This window comes from Hyalella azteca, unplaced genomic scaffold (genome assembly GCF_000764305.2).
Source record: "Hyalella azteca isolate HAZT.00-mixed unplaced genomic scaffold, Hazt_2.0.2 contig16599, whole genome shotgun sequence".
NCBI classification, from domain to species: domain Eukaryota; kingdom Metazoa; phylum Arthropoda; class Malacostraca; order Amphipoda; family Hyalellidae; genus Hyalella; species Hyalella azteca.
Genome location: NW_025946415.1, coordinates 101902 through 122218, shown reverse-complemented (window position 1 = coordinate 122218; position 20317 = coordinate 101902). Strand labels below are relative to the sequence as shown.

General features: G+C 40.5%; 1 protein-coding gene across 1 annotated transcript in view; it reads left to right on the top strand.

The window, feature by feature from the left end:
• Positions 1 to 299: 299 nt before the first annotated feature.
• LOC108666416 (laminin subunit alpha) overlaps positions 300 to 20317 on the top strand; it is a 60564-nt gene continuing 40546 nt past the window's right edge. Inside the window, exons 1-16 of the mRNA XM_018153293.2 lie at positions 300 to 570; positions 822 to 968; positions 6214 to 6341; positions 7837 to 7945; positions 8811 to 8981; positions 10342 to 10555; positions 11035 to 11655; positions 12208 to 12496; positions 13474 to 13592; positions 13954 to 14464; positions 14654 to 14858; positions 16363 to 16581; positions 17508 to 17645; positions 18173 to 18346; positions 19096 to 19273; positions 19884 to 20041. Coding sequence (XP_018008782.1) covers positions 352 to 570; positions 822 to 968; positions 6214 to 6341; positions 7837 to 7945; positions 8811 to 8981; positions 10342 to 10555; positions 11035 to 11655; positions 12208 to 12496; positions 13474 to 13592; positions 13954 to 14464; positions 14654 to 14858; positions 16363 to 16581; positions 17508 to 17645; positions 18173 to 18346; positions 19096 to 19273; positions 19884 to 20041 — 3600 coding nt within the window. The 5' untranslated portion in view covers positions 300 to 351. The remainder of the gene's footprint in view (positions 571 to 821; positions 969 to 6213; positions 6342 to 7836; positions 7946 to 8810; positions 8982 to 10341; positions 10556 to 11034; positions 11656 to 12207; positions 12497 to 13473; positions 13593 to 13953; positions 14465 to 14653; positions 14859 to 16362; positions 16582 to 17507; positions 17646 to 18172; positions 18347 to 19095; positions 19274 to 19883; positions 20042 to 20317) is intronic.

The following is a 20317-nucleotide window of genomic DNA, read 5'->3' as shown; positions in this document are numbered from 1 at the left end:
AACGCAATTTTCATTTTGTATTTTGATTACACAACTGGTATATTTCATGTTTCATTAATATTCATTGGCAAATCATGGCATTACATTACTGAAGGCTTTGCATAAGCCTCTCATTCATCCATTTCTCTTATTAAGTTTCCGGTGAACTATAATTTACAGAGCCTGGCCTGGCTTGTGTTAGTGGTAATTGTTGTACGCTCTCAGTATCCTGAGCCGCGGGTGTTGAAGGGGAGCAAGCGCACTTGGATGAGCTCAGTGCATGACGATAAGACCAGAGCCACCGCCCGCCAACACCAACCGCTGGTAGCCAACTTCAGTGTGCCAGAGGCAGGAGTCGCTGCTGCCGCCACAATGGCACCTAGTGTAACCTACGTTCTACTTTATTTATTTACTCAGTCGTCTGTAGTTCTAAGTGAAGTTCTGACGCCTCCATACTTTAATTTGGCGGAAAATCGACGCATCACTGCCACGGCTACTTGCGGCGAGGCCGTGCCTCAGGAGGAACTCTACTGTAAATTGATCGGTGCGAACGTCAATCGAGATGTGAAGTACAATCTCATCCAGGGACAGGTGTGTAAAAATATATTTTATTTGTAATTTTTATGCTACAAGGATTAAGGATTCCCATTTCCCTTCTTAAGCATCTGAATAATATGTCTAAATTTCGATTCAAAGACAGCAGTAATTTACGTTAAATGAAATATTGACAAATTATTATTTATTGAAATCAGCGAAACTTAATAATTGAATGATTATCCGACTTGAAAATTTTCCAGCCATGATTTTTTATATGTAAAACATTTTATTTTTCAATGTTTTAGGTGTGCGACGTTTGTGATCCCAGCAATCCGAGCAAATGGCACCCGCCGGAGTACGCGATCGACGGCTCGGAGAGATGGTGGCAGTCGCCTCCTCTGTCACGAGGCATGCAGTACAACCAAGTCAACCTCACCGTCGACTTGGGCCAGGTAAGTAAAACTTTGTCTAAAATTAAAACGGACGCATTATAATTAACTCTGACGTTAAAGCTGTGCATTATTTAGCTTCTGATAAGAATCGCCGCGTAAAAAGGTTCTCTTGCGGCTAATGGCATCAGTTGTGTTTTTAAGAAATTATTTACAGCTATTCATCTCAATTATGTCATTCAGCGGAAGTATATTCGATGACTGCAGGTTGTCAATGATTAATCGTCTCGTGATTCCCCTCTGGCTGAGATCTCAAAGATTGGAAATCCTAGTTGCGGATTCGAAGCCCGAAGTTGGCTGTATAAATTTTGGTTGAAATACTGGATCAACCTGGCCAGTGAAATTACTGGATCGACAGTTCTACGTGCCCACTCGCGAGCTCGCCAGCGGGTTCCAACGCACAACGCAACAAATGCGCAAACGAACAGCTTTTAAGTAACTTAATTCTGAACTGATTTGCATGAAATTCAGAACATTTAAAGTTATTAGCAATAACCCGGCGGTAGGAATAGTTAAATATTTAAACGTCTCCTCATATTTTATGCTAACGAAAAATGCAACTGTAGTGCAACCGAGCCGTTCATAAGTCCCTCACTTCTGAAGAGATTTGCATTTAACAGAACTTTGTATTTATTAGCAATACACCGCAAGATGAGTTACAACAGATTTCTGCGATTTTTTATTTTTGATTAAAGCAAAACTGTCGAAAACCTAGGTTTTGTTAGGTTCAGATAAGTTAGGTTTGGATAGGTTATGCTATGAGAGATTAAAAAAATAGATCATTGGGATTTAATAACGAATAGCCAGATTTAACCAATTATAACTTAGCCTATCTAAACCTAACATAACCCAATTTTTGGAAGGTTTCGTTTCAATCGAAAACTATATGTCTCAAAAACCTGAAATAATTCCTATCGCGCTTATTGCCAATAATTATTTCTGATCCGAGTTTTATGCGAATTCGTTCAAATTATTTAGGACTTCTACTGAGCAGTCCGGTTGCGAATTAGTTGCCAGCTGACGACCACGGAGTAGTGTCGTATCAGTGTTGAAATGTGCTAGGTGGCCGTGAATGCTAAAGTAGAGCAAAGCGTTGTAAGTTCCCGATCTGTAGTTGGCTGTAGAAATTCTGCTTTATACAGAATCGGCAACAGGCAAAACATGGCCTAAACTTAAGAGTCGATCAAATATGATTCAAAATGACAGGTCTCATATTCATGGAAAGATGGAAGCTAGGAATTGTGAATCATCGCTTGTCGTTAGCCGTGAATGTGCGATTAGTCCGATGCTAAAGTTTCCGATGCCATTAGAATTTGACAATATTTACTTACATACCATTTATGAGTCACTTTGTTTTTATTTCCTTGCCGTTTATTTCAGTGACTAGGTTGCTCGTCTTGCTAAGTAAAGCATTTTTTTGGGAACGTCGACGAACTAATAGCTGAGCACGTCGTAAATCGCTCTAGATGCTGTACGAACAGAGTCGATTTTGAAATGGTGCTACCTTTAATATGCTGAAAACGTCCTACTTTGTTTTTCGGGGAACGGTTCTAAATAAGATAATAATGAACGTTAACCTATATACGCTCCTAATCGACACTCACGTAATATTGACTGACGTGAAGAGCTTGCACAATGCACAACCGTAAACTAACTGATCCTGTCGAGCGTTCAGCGGTCGAGCCTAACTTGCTGTAGAAGCGTGGGTGCTGCGGTCAACGAGGCCCTTTACTAATTTCAAAGTAATTTTTCTATCCATGAACCTCAACAGATCTTACGGTGTTCGCTAGGCCTTTATAAGTAACGAATTGATTAATTACGCATACTTTTGAATTTATTATTATTTAAAGCTAATTGCAAAAATGGCAACTAGGTACTTCATTTACGATGTCGAGAATACTCATGATTGTGCTGCTCAAGAAACGTACCAGAATTAGAAGTGAAATTATCTATTATGACGGTGAATTCATAATTCTATCTGCCGCCGCCTCGTAAAACAAAAGAAAGTGTTTTCAACTTCACGTATTTACTTGATTCTCGCTTTCAAAATGTCAATTATGACCAAGAACTACACTTTCATTTTGGACACCTTAACACTCATTTTTCCTGAAATACTTTGCCTTATGACAGCTTCATGATGATCAGCTTCATTATGGCAGATTCGCGATGACATTTGATGCTCTAGCCCCGCCGAAAATTTGCAGCCGCTCTTCCGTGATATGCGCCGCTACCGCACAGTTCTGCATTATCATTTTAATGCGTGCGCTGGCGATGTCATACACTCATATTTTTCCTTGCTTTTTTTATTCAGTTAGCCTAGGGTTGTCATGGATGACTATATAATTTCCCTTAAAATTCATTTCTTTACCTTAATTTGTTCTTCGTGTCAAGAAAAATCCCACAGATTTAACGAAAATTTCAGCAATATAGGTTTCGACCATTTGTGGACGTGCTTAGTTAAATAGTTTAGTAATTTCATATCGTGGACTTAATACTCTATTTATAGATACACTCTAATAACGTGTGTATTTTGTAATTTGTATGTCATTTTTACATGGGTGACGAAAAGCTTTATCCCCGCTATAGTTACGTATATACAAGACACTCAATCATTCCTAATTTCATAACTTTTTTATAAAATTAGGTATGGATGTTGATTGCCATAAATCTCCATTTTAAGATTATCTATAACTGATATAATCGTAAACATCTGAAAAAACTATTTTTTTTTGTGTGCACATTTTTTTGGCTAAACCTGCGCGAACTTGAACGACCGTAACAACTCATCCGATAAATAGACTTGAATAATAAATAAAGATACCCTGATTGTGGATAACATTAATAATGTACGGCTAATATTGATGTTCAAATGAATAATATCTGGGATTGAATAATCGGCGAACTTTGACATTGGGTGGCGAATATTGATTGTATAGAATCACATTTATGACATTTTATAATGTATGAAATTCGTTTTTGTTGGCACATTTATAATGTGCAGTATTTTATGCTGCAAGAAATGTTAATGTACCTTCAGTATTGGGAGCCGTCAGGGTTTACTACACAGAGTAAGCAATTCTCATTGAATTGATTTGAATTTAATTTTTTCTAATTTTCTTGTGCCGATATCTCTAAATTTAATCCATTTCAAGGAATACATACAGCAGAGCTTTATTTATGACACTACTTCTGAAAATACTTTTCAAAGAAGCATGAACGATAAATAAAATATGTGTAACGCACATCTAATCCGACCGCCCTTGTATCTCTAAGCCCATAACTTTCTCTACTGTAATTCAAATCCCTTAATATCGCGCCAATCCTAATACTTTAATTATTGCGATCTGAACGCCTTCGTATTTCTTCTCCTAGTCTTCTCTGGTCGAATCTTTCTTTTGTACGACGATAGGAAAAGCAAACAGCGTGATGTCAGTTTTGTGTGACTGGTTTTTGATCTGTTTATGACCTGTTTGCGACCTACTTATGTGACCTGAGAGTGAGACTGAGACTTTTCGTTAATTAAATTTCTTAACAGATGGTAAAGATTTCATTGCTCAACTACAACTAAAAACTCAACTAAAATTCATAAAATGAACATAGAGGACGACCTATTTCCAATTAAGTTATTACAACTACACCAGTACATCTTATTGCCCTCAAAAATATCATTAATTGATATCAAATCTTCAACTAAGCAAGACTTATGTACCAGGCAAGACTATGCAAGACTTAAGTGTGATGGTGTCGTCGTTTTGACATTCCTCATCATCTTGCCAAAAAACATGGAAAATTTGTCTTCAGATTAATGAGTCGAGTTGTTTCTGGACGTTTTTCGCCGCATCCGCGCTGTAAAAAAAGTTGCTATCCTTCACTATGGGCAAGGGGGCGTTGCCCGCAGCCTCCGCCTTCCGGTACACGAGCTTCCCTCTGAGATAAGCCAGGCTCGACCGAGTCCTATAAGCCGTACAATAGCTACTGGCCTGGGAAATAGACAAGCATATATACAATGCGGTGATAAATGTGTTAATAGATGTGTAATGAGTGGTATAACATTAGTATTTGTATGTGTTGGAAATATAATTAATTTTATCCATGTCGCAAGTAATATGGATGACATCTACATGAGTTCACATATAAGAAGGTTCGCTTGTGAACATTATAATAAATGCTCTGAGAGGCAACTTTAATTAATATTTACAAATTTTAGATATCAAATTAATCACTCAACAGTTCATATGCGTGAAAATTTAAAACTAAACTGAAACAAAATGACTGCCTTTTGAACCCAGTAAACAGCTAAGAACCTCTGGGCACAAACCATTCATACTAGCACCTACAGTTCACCATACTAGCAACTACAGTTCACCATACTAGCAACTACAGTTCACCATACTAGCAACTACAGTTCACCATACTAGCAACTACAGTTCACCATACTAGCTACTAACGTACTGTTCACTATTTCTTTTTCTTTCCAGCCTGCAAACGAGTGCCTCGTTTGATTACTATATTATACCTTCACGATCATTATAATATAAAAGAAATTCCAACATTTATTAGACCATGAGGGCCTATCGCTGATTCTTAAACAACCTTTCACCTTGCTGCATGATTTTAACCGGAATTTTCATAGCTAGTTACGAGTTTCGAACCTTCAACTCGCAATCTTGGAACCTTCAACTCGCAATCTTGGAACCTTCAACTCGCAATCTTGGAACCTTCAACGCGCAATCTCCAATCTTGGTGATGTACGCCACTCGGCCACTGCGATCTCATTAAAACTTGACGTGAAAAACTCCAACTACACAGTTATCGCAGTTGAGTCCGTTGCTCCAACAAGGCTTCTCAGCCGACTATTTTCTTTCGTACATTGATGTTCGCTCTACATGATTTTTAAATTATAATCTTTTCAAAAAAATGCTCCACCTTCAAGTTTTACTTTACCTTTTCTCCTTGTGCATTCATTCCCAAACAATTGTTCTTACTCAGCTGTCACGTTTACTTAGTGTGTCTGTATCGAAATAGTCTAATCAACATTCCTCAGTTGCGTTGTTTCCTTCCAAAGTTTTATTCCTCCAAAACGACCCTGATCTCTTAAATGTTTAGCATCATATTTCCTCTACGCTGTAACCCCCAAAACTGCCCTTTTCTCTCAGCTGTTCCAATCCTCCAAAATGACCTTGCTCTCTGAAATGTTTAGCATCATATTCCCCTACGTTGTAACCCCCAAAACTACCTTTCCTCTCAGCTGTTCCAAGTTGCGTACGTCCTCATCAAGATGGGCAACTCGCCGCGCCCCGGCGTCTGGGTGCTCGAGCGATCAGTGGACAACGGCGCGACCTACTCACCCTGGCAGTACTTCGCTGACAGTCCCAAGTCAGTCCACTACCTTAATACGTTGACTACGATTGCTTCATCTTGTACTATTATTTCAGATTTTGTACTGTTTTTAAACAGGGTTGCCAGACGGTCATTTTTTTTGGACAAATTCCGTGATTTAGTTTTTCTCAATTGCATTGGCTGGCTAAAATCTATGATAAGAGTACTTCATAATTAAATTTTAAATGCTGCTAAAAGAAAATAAATGGAATTTTTATAGCGGAACCTACAAATAAACTAGTATATATTGAGTTATCGGCATTTTATGGCCTTTTATGTTTGCGGATTTGGCCGATTTTAGGCAACCTGAATTATGTACCACTACGTCCTGGAGAAATACATTTCGTGGTACGCATATGTACCACTTCGGAGTCAACGTGTTAATTCTGCAAATTTTATGTACTATTGAAAACAGCATTTGTTACAAATTTTTATTTGATGTCGTCAGTGTGATTTTCTAATGTTTTTCTGTCGATATGAAATTTTCTGCTCGAGGGAAACTCAATGATATGTGTGAATTATAAGTTTGGTATGAATCGATGAAGCTTCACTAGAAATGTTATTTTTTTCATTTCTATGATATATGATTGGGGTCGGAATATTATGAGTAAAGATCATTATTGTTACGATTGCGGTCTTATATTTAATTATGGAATATCGAGTACCTTACTTGTAGAATGTGCGCCGATTTCAGTCGTTATTTCCTATTCGAATCCCGACCGAACCTACCAACCGCCGTTTTTTTAATTTTTATACCTGATGCAAGAAGCTTGAAGATTCTCATTCAACTCCTATTCGTTCGGGATGCGTTTTCGCTTCTGTCCAATAGAATTAGACTATTTCACTATCTATTGGATTACTGTTGTCAAAATTTTTGCGTAGTTTAACGGCTAAATGTGGCCGAGTGGATAAGATCGCTAAGATTGGGGCAGTTAGAAGCGGGCTGCAACCCCGCAACTAGATGTGAAAATCCTTGTCTAAAGGTGGCCTGTTGGTTCAGAGTCGGCGACAGATCAACAAGCCCTATTCAAATCATTTCCCTATTATTATACTATAGCGAATTGCAATATAACACGAACAGGAAACTCATTAACACGCTGTAATGAAACGAAATACCGGCACTTATTTAGTGCCGTCGGCACTAAATAAGTGTCTATAGTCAATATTTATTACATTTAGAGAGTTCGATTATTCATTAAATTAAATATAATTTTTATAGAAAGAATTAAATGCCTGTTATGGCTCTTAAAATAATTAAAGGTTAGTCATTCAGGTATTATCATTAAAAATGATCATTACCGTTGAAATAATTATTATAACGAACAGTGACTGCGAGAAATTCTTCGGGACGGAGTCGCTGCGGCCCACTATTATTTTAATAAAGCGAATTAAAGAATATCACTATCGGGATACTCGCTAACACCCTGGAATGAAACTAAATATTATTATAAAAAATGATCATTACCGTTGAATTAATTATTATAACGAACAGTGACTGCGAGAAATTCTTCGGAGCGGAGTCGCTGCGGCCCATCGTCAAGGACGACGACGTGACGTGCACCACGCAGTTCTCCAAGGTCGTGCCTCTCGAGGGGGGAGAGGTACGTGGCTAATGTTTTTCTTTTAATTGTTGTATAGTTTTTAGCGCATTTTCTCATTTATGAAAAAAATGCACTATTGTGCTCGCCATGTCCGTCCGTCCGTGACTTCATGTTTTCGTCGACGAGAAAATGCGCTCTCTGTCACTAACTGCAGTGAGTACTGAGTTATATTTTTTATATTTTGTGGCGCCTAGTAATAATTTATTTTCATTTTTACCGATTCTTATAGCGTGATGAAAAAATTAAATTTCATTCAATTATTTTCATGAAAATTTGAGCGCGATTAAAAATTAAATTTAATTATTCATAATTTTTTTACATTTTATGGTATCTATCTATAGTTTATTTTCATTTACTTTCAGTAAAAAAATCCGATCCTTGCACTAATAGTTATTTTTCGCTTCGCTCTTTTATTAACAAAGTTAGATTAATATTATCTAACTTATGATTCAACTGTGGAAAATTCAAGTAATTCAAATAATTTATGAAATCATGTTATGTAATTAATCACTAAAAATCATATTTCGTCATTTTATTACATTTTGCATCAGGCAAGACTATACCTAACATAATTTCTGGAGACTAATTATTAGTATTGCTATTTCCATCAACACGAGTGCAGTCAATAAAAACTACTATAATATTATTATATCTTAACTCATAACAGTTCATATCTTGTATGTGTTAACATCTGGGATGTGTTAACATCAACAATGAACGCTGCGTTAACACAAGTCCTGAAGCTGTTTCTGTTGCTGGTATTATTTCAGTTCACATATTTTTTCTCACATATAACAGTTCATATTATGTTTGTGTTAACATCTGAGATATGTGCAAATAATATTAGATTTTAAACACATTTGAGATCGTGGTGTCGCTGCTGAACGAGCGTCCCTCAGCCAAGAACTTCTTCAACTCTACGGTGCTGCAGGAGTTCACCAGAGCCACCAACGTGCGTCTGCGGCTGCTGCGCACCAAAACTCTTCTCGGCCACCTCATGTCCGTAGCTAGGCAGGACCCAACCGTCACCAGGCGGGTTAGTAGCTGTAGTACAGCCGTACCTATTACATTGTACAGCTTAAATTGTACTGTGCCTATTATAGTTTACAGCTTACATTGTACCGTACCTATTACATTGTGCAGCTTACATTGTACCGTACCTATTACAGTGTACAGCTTACTTTGTACCGTCATTGTACCGTACCTATTACAGTGTACAGCTTACTTTGTACCGTCATTGTACCGTACCTATTACAGTGTACAGCTTACTTTGTACCGTCATTGTACCGTACCTATTACAGTGTACAGCTTACTTTGTACCGTCATTGTACCGTACCTATTACAGTNATATTACATTGTACTGTCATTGTACAGATTACATTGTACCGTCATTGTACATATTACATTGTACTGTCATTGTACAGATTACATTGTACCGTCATTGTACAGATTACATTGTACCCTCATTCTACAGATTACATTGTACCGTCTATTGTTTCTGACCGGCTACGTGTCCTTCTGCATGGCACGGTAGTGGCGGCTAGAACAACATTCAAAAGCGAACCGCCACTATTTATCGAGAGATTGGCCTCCAATATCCTAGGCATTACTGGCTACGGAGGGAGCCAGTAGCCTTTTACACGAGGCCAGTAGCATGGTAATTGGTCGCATTTAGCATGTGAAAGTTGTAGTGGCCGCCATTACTTTCCATGTGTGCAAGCACCTATAATTTCGCTTCGAGTGTTCAGTACCAAAGCTATTCAATATTACCAAAAGTCCGTTGCAACGATTCTCACGTATTTCTGACAATTGATATTTATCTTAAATAACAATATCTCTAGTGAATTAAATTTTTTCTAAACCACTATTTACATTTCTGAAATGTTAGCCATCATAACGATTTTGCCCAGAGTCTTGACGCGTCATGAGTCTATATTTGTATTGATGAAACGAAAGGTTCTGCCGCTTATTCCCTTGAATCAATTAATATGCAAGCCGTGATTAGAACTTTTCTCTCGATATTATCGGAGCATAAACATGTTTTTTTGTGCCCTCTTCTACTCGGTAAATTAGTCAGGTAATAACCCAGCCTTGACTCAAGCTTCTCTCTCAGTATAACAACTCCACATCAAAAACATGTTTTTTGCAGTACTCCTACTCAGGCAATGAGCGAGCCTTGACTCGCAGTCGCATCCTAATATTACTGCAATGAAAAATGCTTTTTTTGGGCAGTTTTTTGCCTCAGTTAATGAGCGAGCCTTGAATCACAGTGACATCTCAATAGTACCGCTACAAAAACATGTATTTTTTTACACTACTTCTACTCAGGCAAGAGCGAGCCTTGAATCACAGCGACGTCTCAATATTACCGCTACAAAAAAAACGTTTTTTTCCAGTACTTCTACTCAGTAAAAGACATCAGCATCGGAGGACGCTGTGTGTGCAACGGGCACGCAGGTGTATGCGACATCGCTGACCCCAATGACCCGTACAAGTTGCAGTGTAGATGTCAGCACAACACTTGTGGTGCTCAGTGCGAGACTTGCTGTCCTGGCTACATACAGAAGAAGTGGAGGCCCTCCAGCTACACCGATGCCTTTGTTTGTGAACGTGAGTTGCTCAACGAAGTCAAATTTAGTGCAGTTTTTGTTCAGGTTGGTTGAGATAGTCTATAGTTTCGTCTTCATGTTTTAAAAAATCAATTTCAGTGCCTAATCGTTTGTAAAATGTAACTACGTAGTGGTTTTTAAATTATAGTAATTGACTGCTCTATAAACGTTAGATGCATTACTTGCGGTGTCAATAAATTATTTGCATGTGCTCAGTGGCAGTAACTCCTGATGAACATAATTGACCTGTTATTGTACCGGTAACTCGGTTCGAAAACTTAGTTTTTATGAATTTTGTATTCACTTGATTTCATGTGTATTTATATACGTTTCTTCAACCAAATATATATTTTTTCTGTACATATTTTCTTCATGTGCATTCTACGTGTTCCACCTGCGCGCTTATAACTAAAAATCATTCTAATAAATTTTGTTGCTAGAATAATATTGTCCAGATCTAAAGACATATGTATGCCGCAGCGTGCAATTGTCACGGGCACAGCGAAGAATGTATCTTCGACGAAGACGTGAACATCAACAACAAATCCCTGGACATCCACGGCAACTACGAAGGGGGCGGCGTATGCCAGCGCTGCAGGGACAACACGGAGGGCATCAACTGCGAGAAATGCGTCGCCAGGTTCTATAGGCCGCGCGGCAAACGTGAGAGCGACATAGACGCGTGCCAGCCATGCCAGTGCTATGATGCTGCTCATACCGGCAACTGTGAGGACGGTACTGGGCGTTGCGAGTGCAGGATTGAGTTCATGCCTCCGTATTGTGACCAGTGCAATTTTGGATACTATGACTACCCGCTGTGTAAGCCGTGCGACTGCTTCAGGAATGGGACCCGAGGAGGTATTTGTGAGGTGGGCGGAGGCCAGTGCCCTTGTGAGGAGAATTACAAAGGACTTAATTGTGATCAGTGTCGTAACACTTACTATGGCTTCCCTGAGTGTAAAGCTTGTAACTGCAGCAGCATCGGTTCCACTAGCCCCATCTGCGATACAGTCACGGGCCAGTGTAACTGTGTTAATAACTTCGGAGGACAAACGTGCGACCAGTGCGAGCACGGCTACTTCAATCACCCTCAGTGCGAATGTAAGTGAAAACATTCATCAAAATTAACTAATTTCAATGTTTAATAGAATTACCAAAATTATTTATAGTAATACCAAGAAGGAAGCATTAAAAAAAATCCGCAGACCATTACTTTCGATTGTGTAAACATTTACAATTTTTTGTTTTTGCTTCATTAATACTGTACTAACGCGACGAGTAATTTTCCCCTAGTATAGTTTTTAGCTTCGAAATGTAAAAAATGTACATGTCTCTCATTCTCACCGCTGATTCATTTGATCGCCGGAAGAAAGAGAAATGTACTTTTCTTATTTCTATCGCAGATTCATTAGCCAATCATAAAAAATGGCAATCAACTTCCCATTCTGTTTTATAATGTGAATTTATCGAAACTCAAAGAAGATCTTTGAATTGCCCACGTTTCTGTCAATAAATTTTTATCCAGTAATTAATAAATCCACTGTATGCGTAAACTGAAGTTCATTTCTCTTTTGCCCACGTTTCTGTCAGTCAATTTTAATCCAGTAATTCAAATATCACGATACATAAACTGAAATTCATTCCTCTTCACAGTTTGCAAATGCGACTCTAGTGGCACAACTGAGGAGATCTGCGACAAGGAGACGGGCCGATGTCTGTGCAAGGAAGGATACAGTGGCACACGCTGCGACAACAGTGCCCCAGGATTCTGGGGGTATCCTTTGATCCGCTCCTGCGACTGCCACTCCGTTGGGGCGGTCGACAAGATCTGCGATGTGGATGGCTACTGCCGCTGCTTCCCGGGATACTCGGGACCAAAATGTGACCAATGCCGAGCTGGCTTCTACAACTTCCCTGTCTGCGATCCCTGCAAATGTGACAGGTGGATTAATTTCAAGTTGACAAATAAATTTCAAGTTGCCAGGTCAATTTCATGTTGCAGGTCCATTTCAAGTTGCCAGGTCAATTTCACGTTGCCAGATCAATTTCACGTTGCCAGATCAATTTCACGTTGCCAGATCAATTTCACGTTGCCAGATGAATTTCATGTTGCCAGATGTTGCCAGATCAATTTCATGTTGCCAGATCAATTTCCTGTTGCCAGATCAATTTCATGTTGCCAGATTAATTTCACGTTGCCAAAAAAATTTCAAGTTGCCAGATCCATTTCAAGTTGCCAGATCAATTTCAAGTTGCCAGATCAATTTCATGTTGCCAGATCAATTTCAACAAACAATTATTATCAATTAACAATTATTACTGTTATCAATTTCATTGTTAGTTATTACTGTTATAGTTACTGTAATTATTAGTGTTATAGTTAATATTATTACCTACAGTAAGTGGTTTTATACTTGTCATTATAAATTAAATTAGTTTCGTTGCTCGTTGTTAGTTCTTAATAATGCTAGTATAAGTTTCATCGTAATATTATTTGCTAATAATTCTGTAATTTTGGAATATTTCAGTATAAACTATTATAATGACAATCCACCATCGAATTTTGCAAATTTTGAATACTGTTAGTCCCGAATTCAAATGCGTTGCAGAATGATTATTAGCTTCTTACAGTTCTCTTTCGATGTATTTTTTTACTACAAAATGCAATGTTCCCAGTCAAAACATGCGCCAAATTAATGTTTATTCCCAGTCAAGATATAAGCCAAACAAATATTTATTCCCAGTCAAAACATGCGCCAAATTAATATTTATTCCCAGCCAAAACATGCGCCAAATTAATATTTATTCCCAGTCAAAACATGCGCCAAATTAATATTTATTCCCAATCAAAACCTGCGCCAAACATGTTTATTCTAAGACAAATATTGTCTAGGCACTAATTAGTAGTTGATGGAGCAGGTCTGGCAGCAACGGTGACTCGTGCAACGAGCAAGGCAACTGCTACTGCAAACACAACTTCGCGGGCCAGCAGTGCCAGCAGTGTCAGGAGGGATACTACATCTTCCCGCGCTGTGAAGGTCTGCTACAGACTAAACATATTGCACTGCTGCGTGTACTTCTTGCTATAATTGTTGTCTCTCTGATTTGCTTTTGCTTGTAATCGTAAATGAACTTGCTAAATACTCTGCTTGTTATATAATATAAACTGAATTCAAACGTATACAAATTTTGAACTTAACTAGAAGTTTTCAGTGAATAAACTTTCAATATTATACCAATGATACTACGCAACTAAATAGATTTTAATAAGGCTTTAAATCAAAGAAAGATAAAAATTTAAGTTATTGAATTTTATAAATAAGTCAAAGCAATCAAATGATTTACTTTCTATCTGAAGAATGTAGTCCAACGAACACTCTGGACGTTGCATTACTACAGAATGCAACTGCAATCCTGCCGGAGTGATCGAGAGCTTCGGTGGCTGCGGCAACGCTCCTGAAGGCTCGCTGTGCGTCTGCAAACCGCGTGTCCGCGGCCGCATCTGCGACGTGTGCGAGCCTCTCTACTGGAACCTGCAGCCCTACAACCCCGACGGCTGTGAGGAGTGCGCGTGTAACCCCGCGGGGACGGTCGGAGGTCTCGCCGTCTGCAGCTCTGAGGACGGACAATGTGTGTGTAAACCTAGGGTGACACAACGACGCTGTGATGCCTGCAAGGATGGCTCCTTTAACTTGATGGAGGATAACCTCTTCGGGTGTCTGGACTGCGGGTGTAACTTAGGCGGCTCGCTTCATCCGGTTTGTGATAAGATGAACGGAAACTGCCAGTGTCGCCCTCGTGTCATGGGCCAGAGATGCGACAAGCCCATAGATTTGCATTACTTCCCTAGCTTCCATCACCTGAAATACGAAGCAGAGGATGGCCGAACTGCTCACACCGAGGCCGTTAGGTTTGCTAATTTGGATTCTTAATTTGTTTTTTTCTGTCAAATTTCACTGCTTTATTCCGTGTGAACAAATCCTGGTGCTGAAGTTTATTTTACTGTTTGATCGTATGAAATAAATATTATAATAATGATATTTTCTAAAAAAAACTCCAGGTTCCACTCGCAACTTTCAACACATAATTTTATCTCCAGGTTCGGCTACGATGAGTCGCAGTTTCCCGGTTACTCGTGGCGAGGCTACGCGATTTTCTCAGAGCTGCAGCTGGAGACGATCTACGATCTGGTGATCGAGCGGCCGTCGCTGTACCGCCTGATCCTGGCCTACCGCAACCCCCACGACTACCCCTTGCAGGGCAAGGTCGTCACCACGCCCGTCAGCTCCACGTCTTCTCAGCAGGTCTTGAGTCGTGTATTTTTAGCGCATTTTCTCATTTATGAAAAAATGCACAATTGTGCTCGCCATTTCTGTCTGTCTGTCTGCCTGTCCGTCCGTCCGTGACTTCACGTTTACGTCGACGAGAAAATGCGCTCTCTGCCACTCACTGCAGTGAGTACTGAGTTATATATATTTTTCTTTTTGTTCACTTTTAAATTTACCCGTCACGTGCCCTCAAAGTTCGGTTGAATCAGACGCCATGACAATCGCATCGTTCAATAATAATAATCATGTATACCTTTCGATTTTGTCAGAGCAAACGCGGCATTGGCGATATTTCGAACTATTACTAGATCTTTCACTTCAGAGGTATAATTATGTTTCTCATAATAAAGAGCGTGAATATATAATTCACGCTCTTTATAATATAATTATATAGTATAATTATTTAAAATTAATATAAAGATCGTGAATAATTTTTTCACACAAGTAGTTCATATATAATTACTGCTTATTCCAATTGACTGAGTGCTTATGATTATTTGTACTAAGAAGGAGGTTTTTAATAATTTTTTGACTGACTAGTCATAAACGAACAGTCCTCACCTTATTCAGCTTTTGTATAGGAAATGCATGATTGTTCCAATAATTTTAATTGATGTTAAGAATGAAATGGGACTGCGGTAGCATTTTGTTCATAATTACTTAAAAATGAGGCAAGTTGGTTAATAAATCTGCCTCACGATACAATATGATGCGTGCCCTGATGCACCGCGTGCCCTGATGCACCGCGTGCCCTGATGCACCGCGTGCCCTGATGCCTGTCTCTTATACACATCTAGATGTGTATAAGAGACAGGTGCTGGTGAGTGGCTGCAGCAGTGCTGGTGAGTGGCCGCAGCAGTGCTGGTGAGTGGCAGCAGTGCTGGTGAGTGGCAGCAGCAGTGCTGGTGAGTGGCTGCAGTGCTGGTGAGTGGCCGCAGCAGTGCTGGTGAGTGGCTGCAGTGCTGGTGAGTGGCTGCAGCAGTGCTGGTAGGTGCTAGTGTACCGTCTCATTTTGTCTTCATTTCGAACTGTAATCATTCGATCGCATGAAATTTTTGTTGAATCATATCGGTACAAATTCATTGATTTGAATCTTTGTAATAGTAAACATGTATTAAATTTATGTATATAATTGGGGCAAACTTTCTGCAGATGTCAGTGACCAAATTCTTGTTACTTAAAACGCAATAGTCGCTCTCGCGAGAGCAATATTTTATACGAAGATAAAAGAGAAATCAGAAATTAAAAATGATGAGACCGTAACTCCGTGCCAATTGGTAGTATGGGCACCAAATGCGTTGGTGTTTTAGACAGCTTTAGGGTACCAAAGGACCTATCCTACTCCACAAAATTACAAAATGAGATCGCAACTCCATGCCAATTGGTAGGATGGGTAGGTACCAAATGAGACCGTAACTCCATGACAATTGGTAGTATGGTACCAAATGCACTGGTGTTGACCTATCGTCCACTGCCACAGGACTACTTCGTGCTGCTGCCCTCCGCGTACTACGAAGCCACGATCCTGACGCAGAACATCACGACCCCTTGCCTCCTCTCCTCCAGCGACGAGCTCTGCGTCCACTACGGCTACCCTGACGTACAGCATCGCTTCCCCTACGCCTGGGGCTCCTCCGCCTACACCGTCGAGGACTGGGACGGCAGACATGAGGTCGTCACCACCTACGATGACGAAGAGGTGACGTACGCGCTCTGCTCTTTGATTTTAATAACATAACATAACACAGGAGCATATGTTCAGTCTTAAAATGCCTAGCAAATTACGGACCAGTCAATAAGTCCAGTTAAATCAATCGTCAGTTATGGAAAGATCGGGTTCCAAAGGCCGGATCCCTTGTGAATCAAGTCACGAAAAATTCAAGAATCGGCAACAGGCCATGGGCCTATTTCTTCAGTGTCGACACTTCTATTCTATTATATTTTAGTGATGTCGGTGCTGTAGTATAGGCCTGATGTGGCCTGTCGCCGATTCTTGTACTTCTCGTTACTTGTTCACAGGAGATCTAAAAACATATCCTTTGACCGGATATTTTCATGACTGACGATAGTTTGAAATAGCTACTAGACTTGCACAGGGTTCGATATGGTGCTAGGCATTTCAAATCTGAACATATATTTCTCCAAAGCTTTATCTAGTCTGTTCTTGAACGCGTTCATACTCGGAGTAATGGTGTAATGTAATGGTTGACGAGAATTTACGACAATGTGATAGCGATCGGTCGTCATACTCGCAGAATTTGCTTTGTACGACGGCCCAGTGTCCGAACCTTTTCTTAATGCATTGGTTTTTGATGATAAGGAGAGAAGATATTCTTAATCAATCCATGTTATCTTTGATAATTCCATTATAATGTCAAGCTTAATTGGACATCATATTCACCATTAACGACTTAGGAGAAACACGAGAAAGTCTAGTCCCGCATCGAACCATAACTTGAATTAACTACTCAAATAGTCAAAGAAATATATTTCGAAACCATTTTGACCATTAAATTGTAATACTAAATTTTATTCGATTACTAACGTAAATTTATTAATTTTCTCGAAAGGTTTCACTTCCAATCGCATAATTTTGCTTATTTTCATTATTAAACCTAATGACAGGCGATTGGCAAGCTGAAGAGCGTGCCGATGGCGTGGCTCACGGAGGAGCAGTCGGAGATTCACTTCAGCTTCCGCGTCCTGAAGAAAGGACCTCACATCGTCCTGCTCAACTACTTCACTCCCAGCGGCAACTCCAAGGTACTTGTACACTCCATCTTGTAGCTTAAGGTACTTCATAAGGTACTTCACCTTATAGCTTAAGGTACTCCATAAGGTACTTCACCTTATAGCTTCTCATTCTGCTCTTTGAGCAAATTAAAAACTTTTAATTTCTATAACAAAAATTACCTATATAATATATTAAAATTATCCACTCATGCACTGCTCTTTGAAAAAATATAAGTCAGTACTCACTGCAGTGAGTGACAGGAGTTACAGAGAGCGCATTTTCTCGTCGACGAAAACGTGAAATCACGGGCAAACGGACAGACGGACGGACGGACATGACCTAACCTTACCTTATGACCATATGATAAGTTCGGGACCTCCTAGTCCCCGGTCACGCTGATGCGCCGCCGGGGCACATTACGAGCACAATAGATCCTTTTTTCCATAAATGAGAAAATGCGCTAAAAACTTCTAATTACAACAATACAAAGTATATTAAATGTTGAAATGATGGACTCTTACAGACGGTAAAATATTGAAATGATCCTCTCCTACAGACGGTGTCGGTGGCGGTGGAGGCGGTCTCAGGGGGCGCTCAGGGGGCGCAGTCTGGGCGCGCTATTCTGTACGACTGCGCGTACTCGTGGGTGTGTCGGCAGGTCGTGATGGACTTCTCAGGGCAGGTGCTGCAGGTCATGCTCGACCACACCACCATCACCATCGTCATCAAAGTGAGTGCTGCAGGTCATGCTCGACCACACCACCATCACCATCGTCATCAAGGTGAGTGCTGCAGGTCATGCTCGACCACACCACCATCACCATCGTCATCAAAGTGAGTGCTGCAGGTCATGCTCGACCACACCACCATCACCATCGTCATCAAAGTGAGTGCTGCAGGTCATGCTCGACCACACCACCATCACCATCGTCATCAAAGTGAGTGCTGCAGGTCATGCTCGACCACACCACCATCACCATCGTCATCAAAGTGAGTGCTGCAGGTCATGCTCGACCACACCACCATCACCATCGTCATCAAAGTGAGTGCTGCAGGTCATGCTCGACCACACCACCATCACCATCGTCATCAAAGTGAGTGCTGCAGGTCATGCTCGACCACACCACCATCACCATCGTCATCAAAGTGAGTGCTGCAGGTCATGCTCGACCACACCACCATCACCATCGTCATCAAAGTGAGTGCTGCAGGTCATGCTCGACCACACCACCATCACCATCGTCATCAAAGTGAGTGCTGCAGGTCATGCTCNTAACTCTACAGGTTGAGTTCGAAGCAAACCCTTAAGGTTTAACTCTACAGGTTGAGTTCGAAGCAAACCCTTAAGGTTTAACTCTACAGGTTGAGTTCGAAGCAAACCCTTAAGGTTTAACTCTGCAGGTATGGCTCGAAGCCAACCCTTAAGGTTTACCTCTACAGGTTGAGTTCGAAGCAAACCCTTAAGGTTTAATCCTGCAGGTTGAGTTCGAGGCAAACCTCTCTGGCAAGACGGCCAAGTGGCAGCCGTCATACCTGGACAACACGACGACCGTGGTCTACTTGAACGGCTCTGATCCCATGGTGGACGTGGCCGGCAAACTCAGGGCGGCTGGCGACTACGTCTTCCTAGTGCATTACTACCAGCCTAACCTGCCTGGTGAGACTAGTGGTGGCTAGTAAAACTGTAATGCTAGTGGTCCTCTCTAGATAATTTCTTTAGATGCGTTTGACGGTCTTAAGGGAAAAATACTACCAGCCTATCCTGCCTGGTGAGACTAGTGGTGGCTAGTGAGATTTCATACCATTTGTCTTCTAAAATAATTTCTTAAAATGATTTTGACGGTCTTAAGGGAAAAATAAACAACAATAGATCGTCCGTGGTGCATGCCTTCAGCGATGCCTTCCGATTCTGTACCCGCAGAACAGATGTTAATTATCAGATCTCTTGATCAGGCTCGTAAAATTTCTGGCCAGTTCCAAAAATACATTTATATTTATCTCACGAAGGACATACAAGCTGAACACATTGTTTCTATAAGTTTCTAAGTCTTCGATCCTAATTTTTGAATATTTAGTACATGTGAAACGAGTCTACTTTATTCGTGTATTTGCAAGAAAATAAGCTCGTATCTCCTCGACTCATCAGGATTTTCTGCCAAATTTTAAAGTTGAAAATGGGAATTCTGAAGTTTTTTTTATTTCAACTTTTTATTTCTTCTCAAACTGAATGAGTTTCAAGATGATCAGTAATTATTTCTTCACCCCAGGATTCACCGCGCAAGTTCTCGTTCAGAACGGCAAGTTCTACGAAGGGACGCTGGAGCTCGAGCACTGCCCCAGCGAGGCAGGGTGCCGTGCAGTGGTCACCCACTCAGGCAGTGACACCGTCTTCAGTATCCTCGAGAACTTCGTCTTCACGCTCAAGGTGCTAGATGGTGCCTTAGGGTACGCACACAGTGAAAGCAGGTTGCCAGCGTGCTGGTTACCTGCTCAGGCTGGCGCCTGAAACCATAGAATACAGAAGCCTATTCGTACAGGTTTTCACTGTGAACACTTACATTATTATCCTATGTCCATTCTTGTGGCAGGTTGGAGCAGGTTGCCAGCGCGGGCAAACCTGCTTCCACTGTGTGCGTACCCTTACGTGTGGTGTTTTATCATTCCTGCTGCTTTACTTCTCTCTACTGAGGATGAATATAAT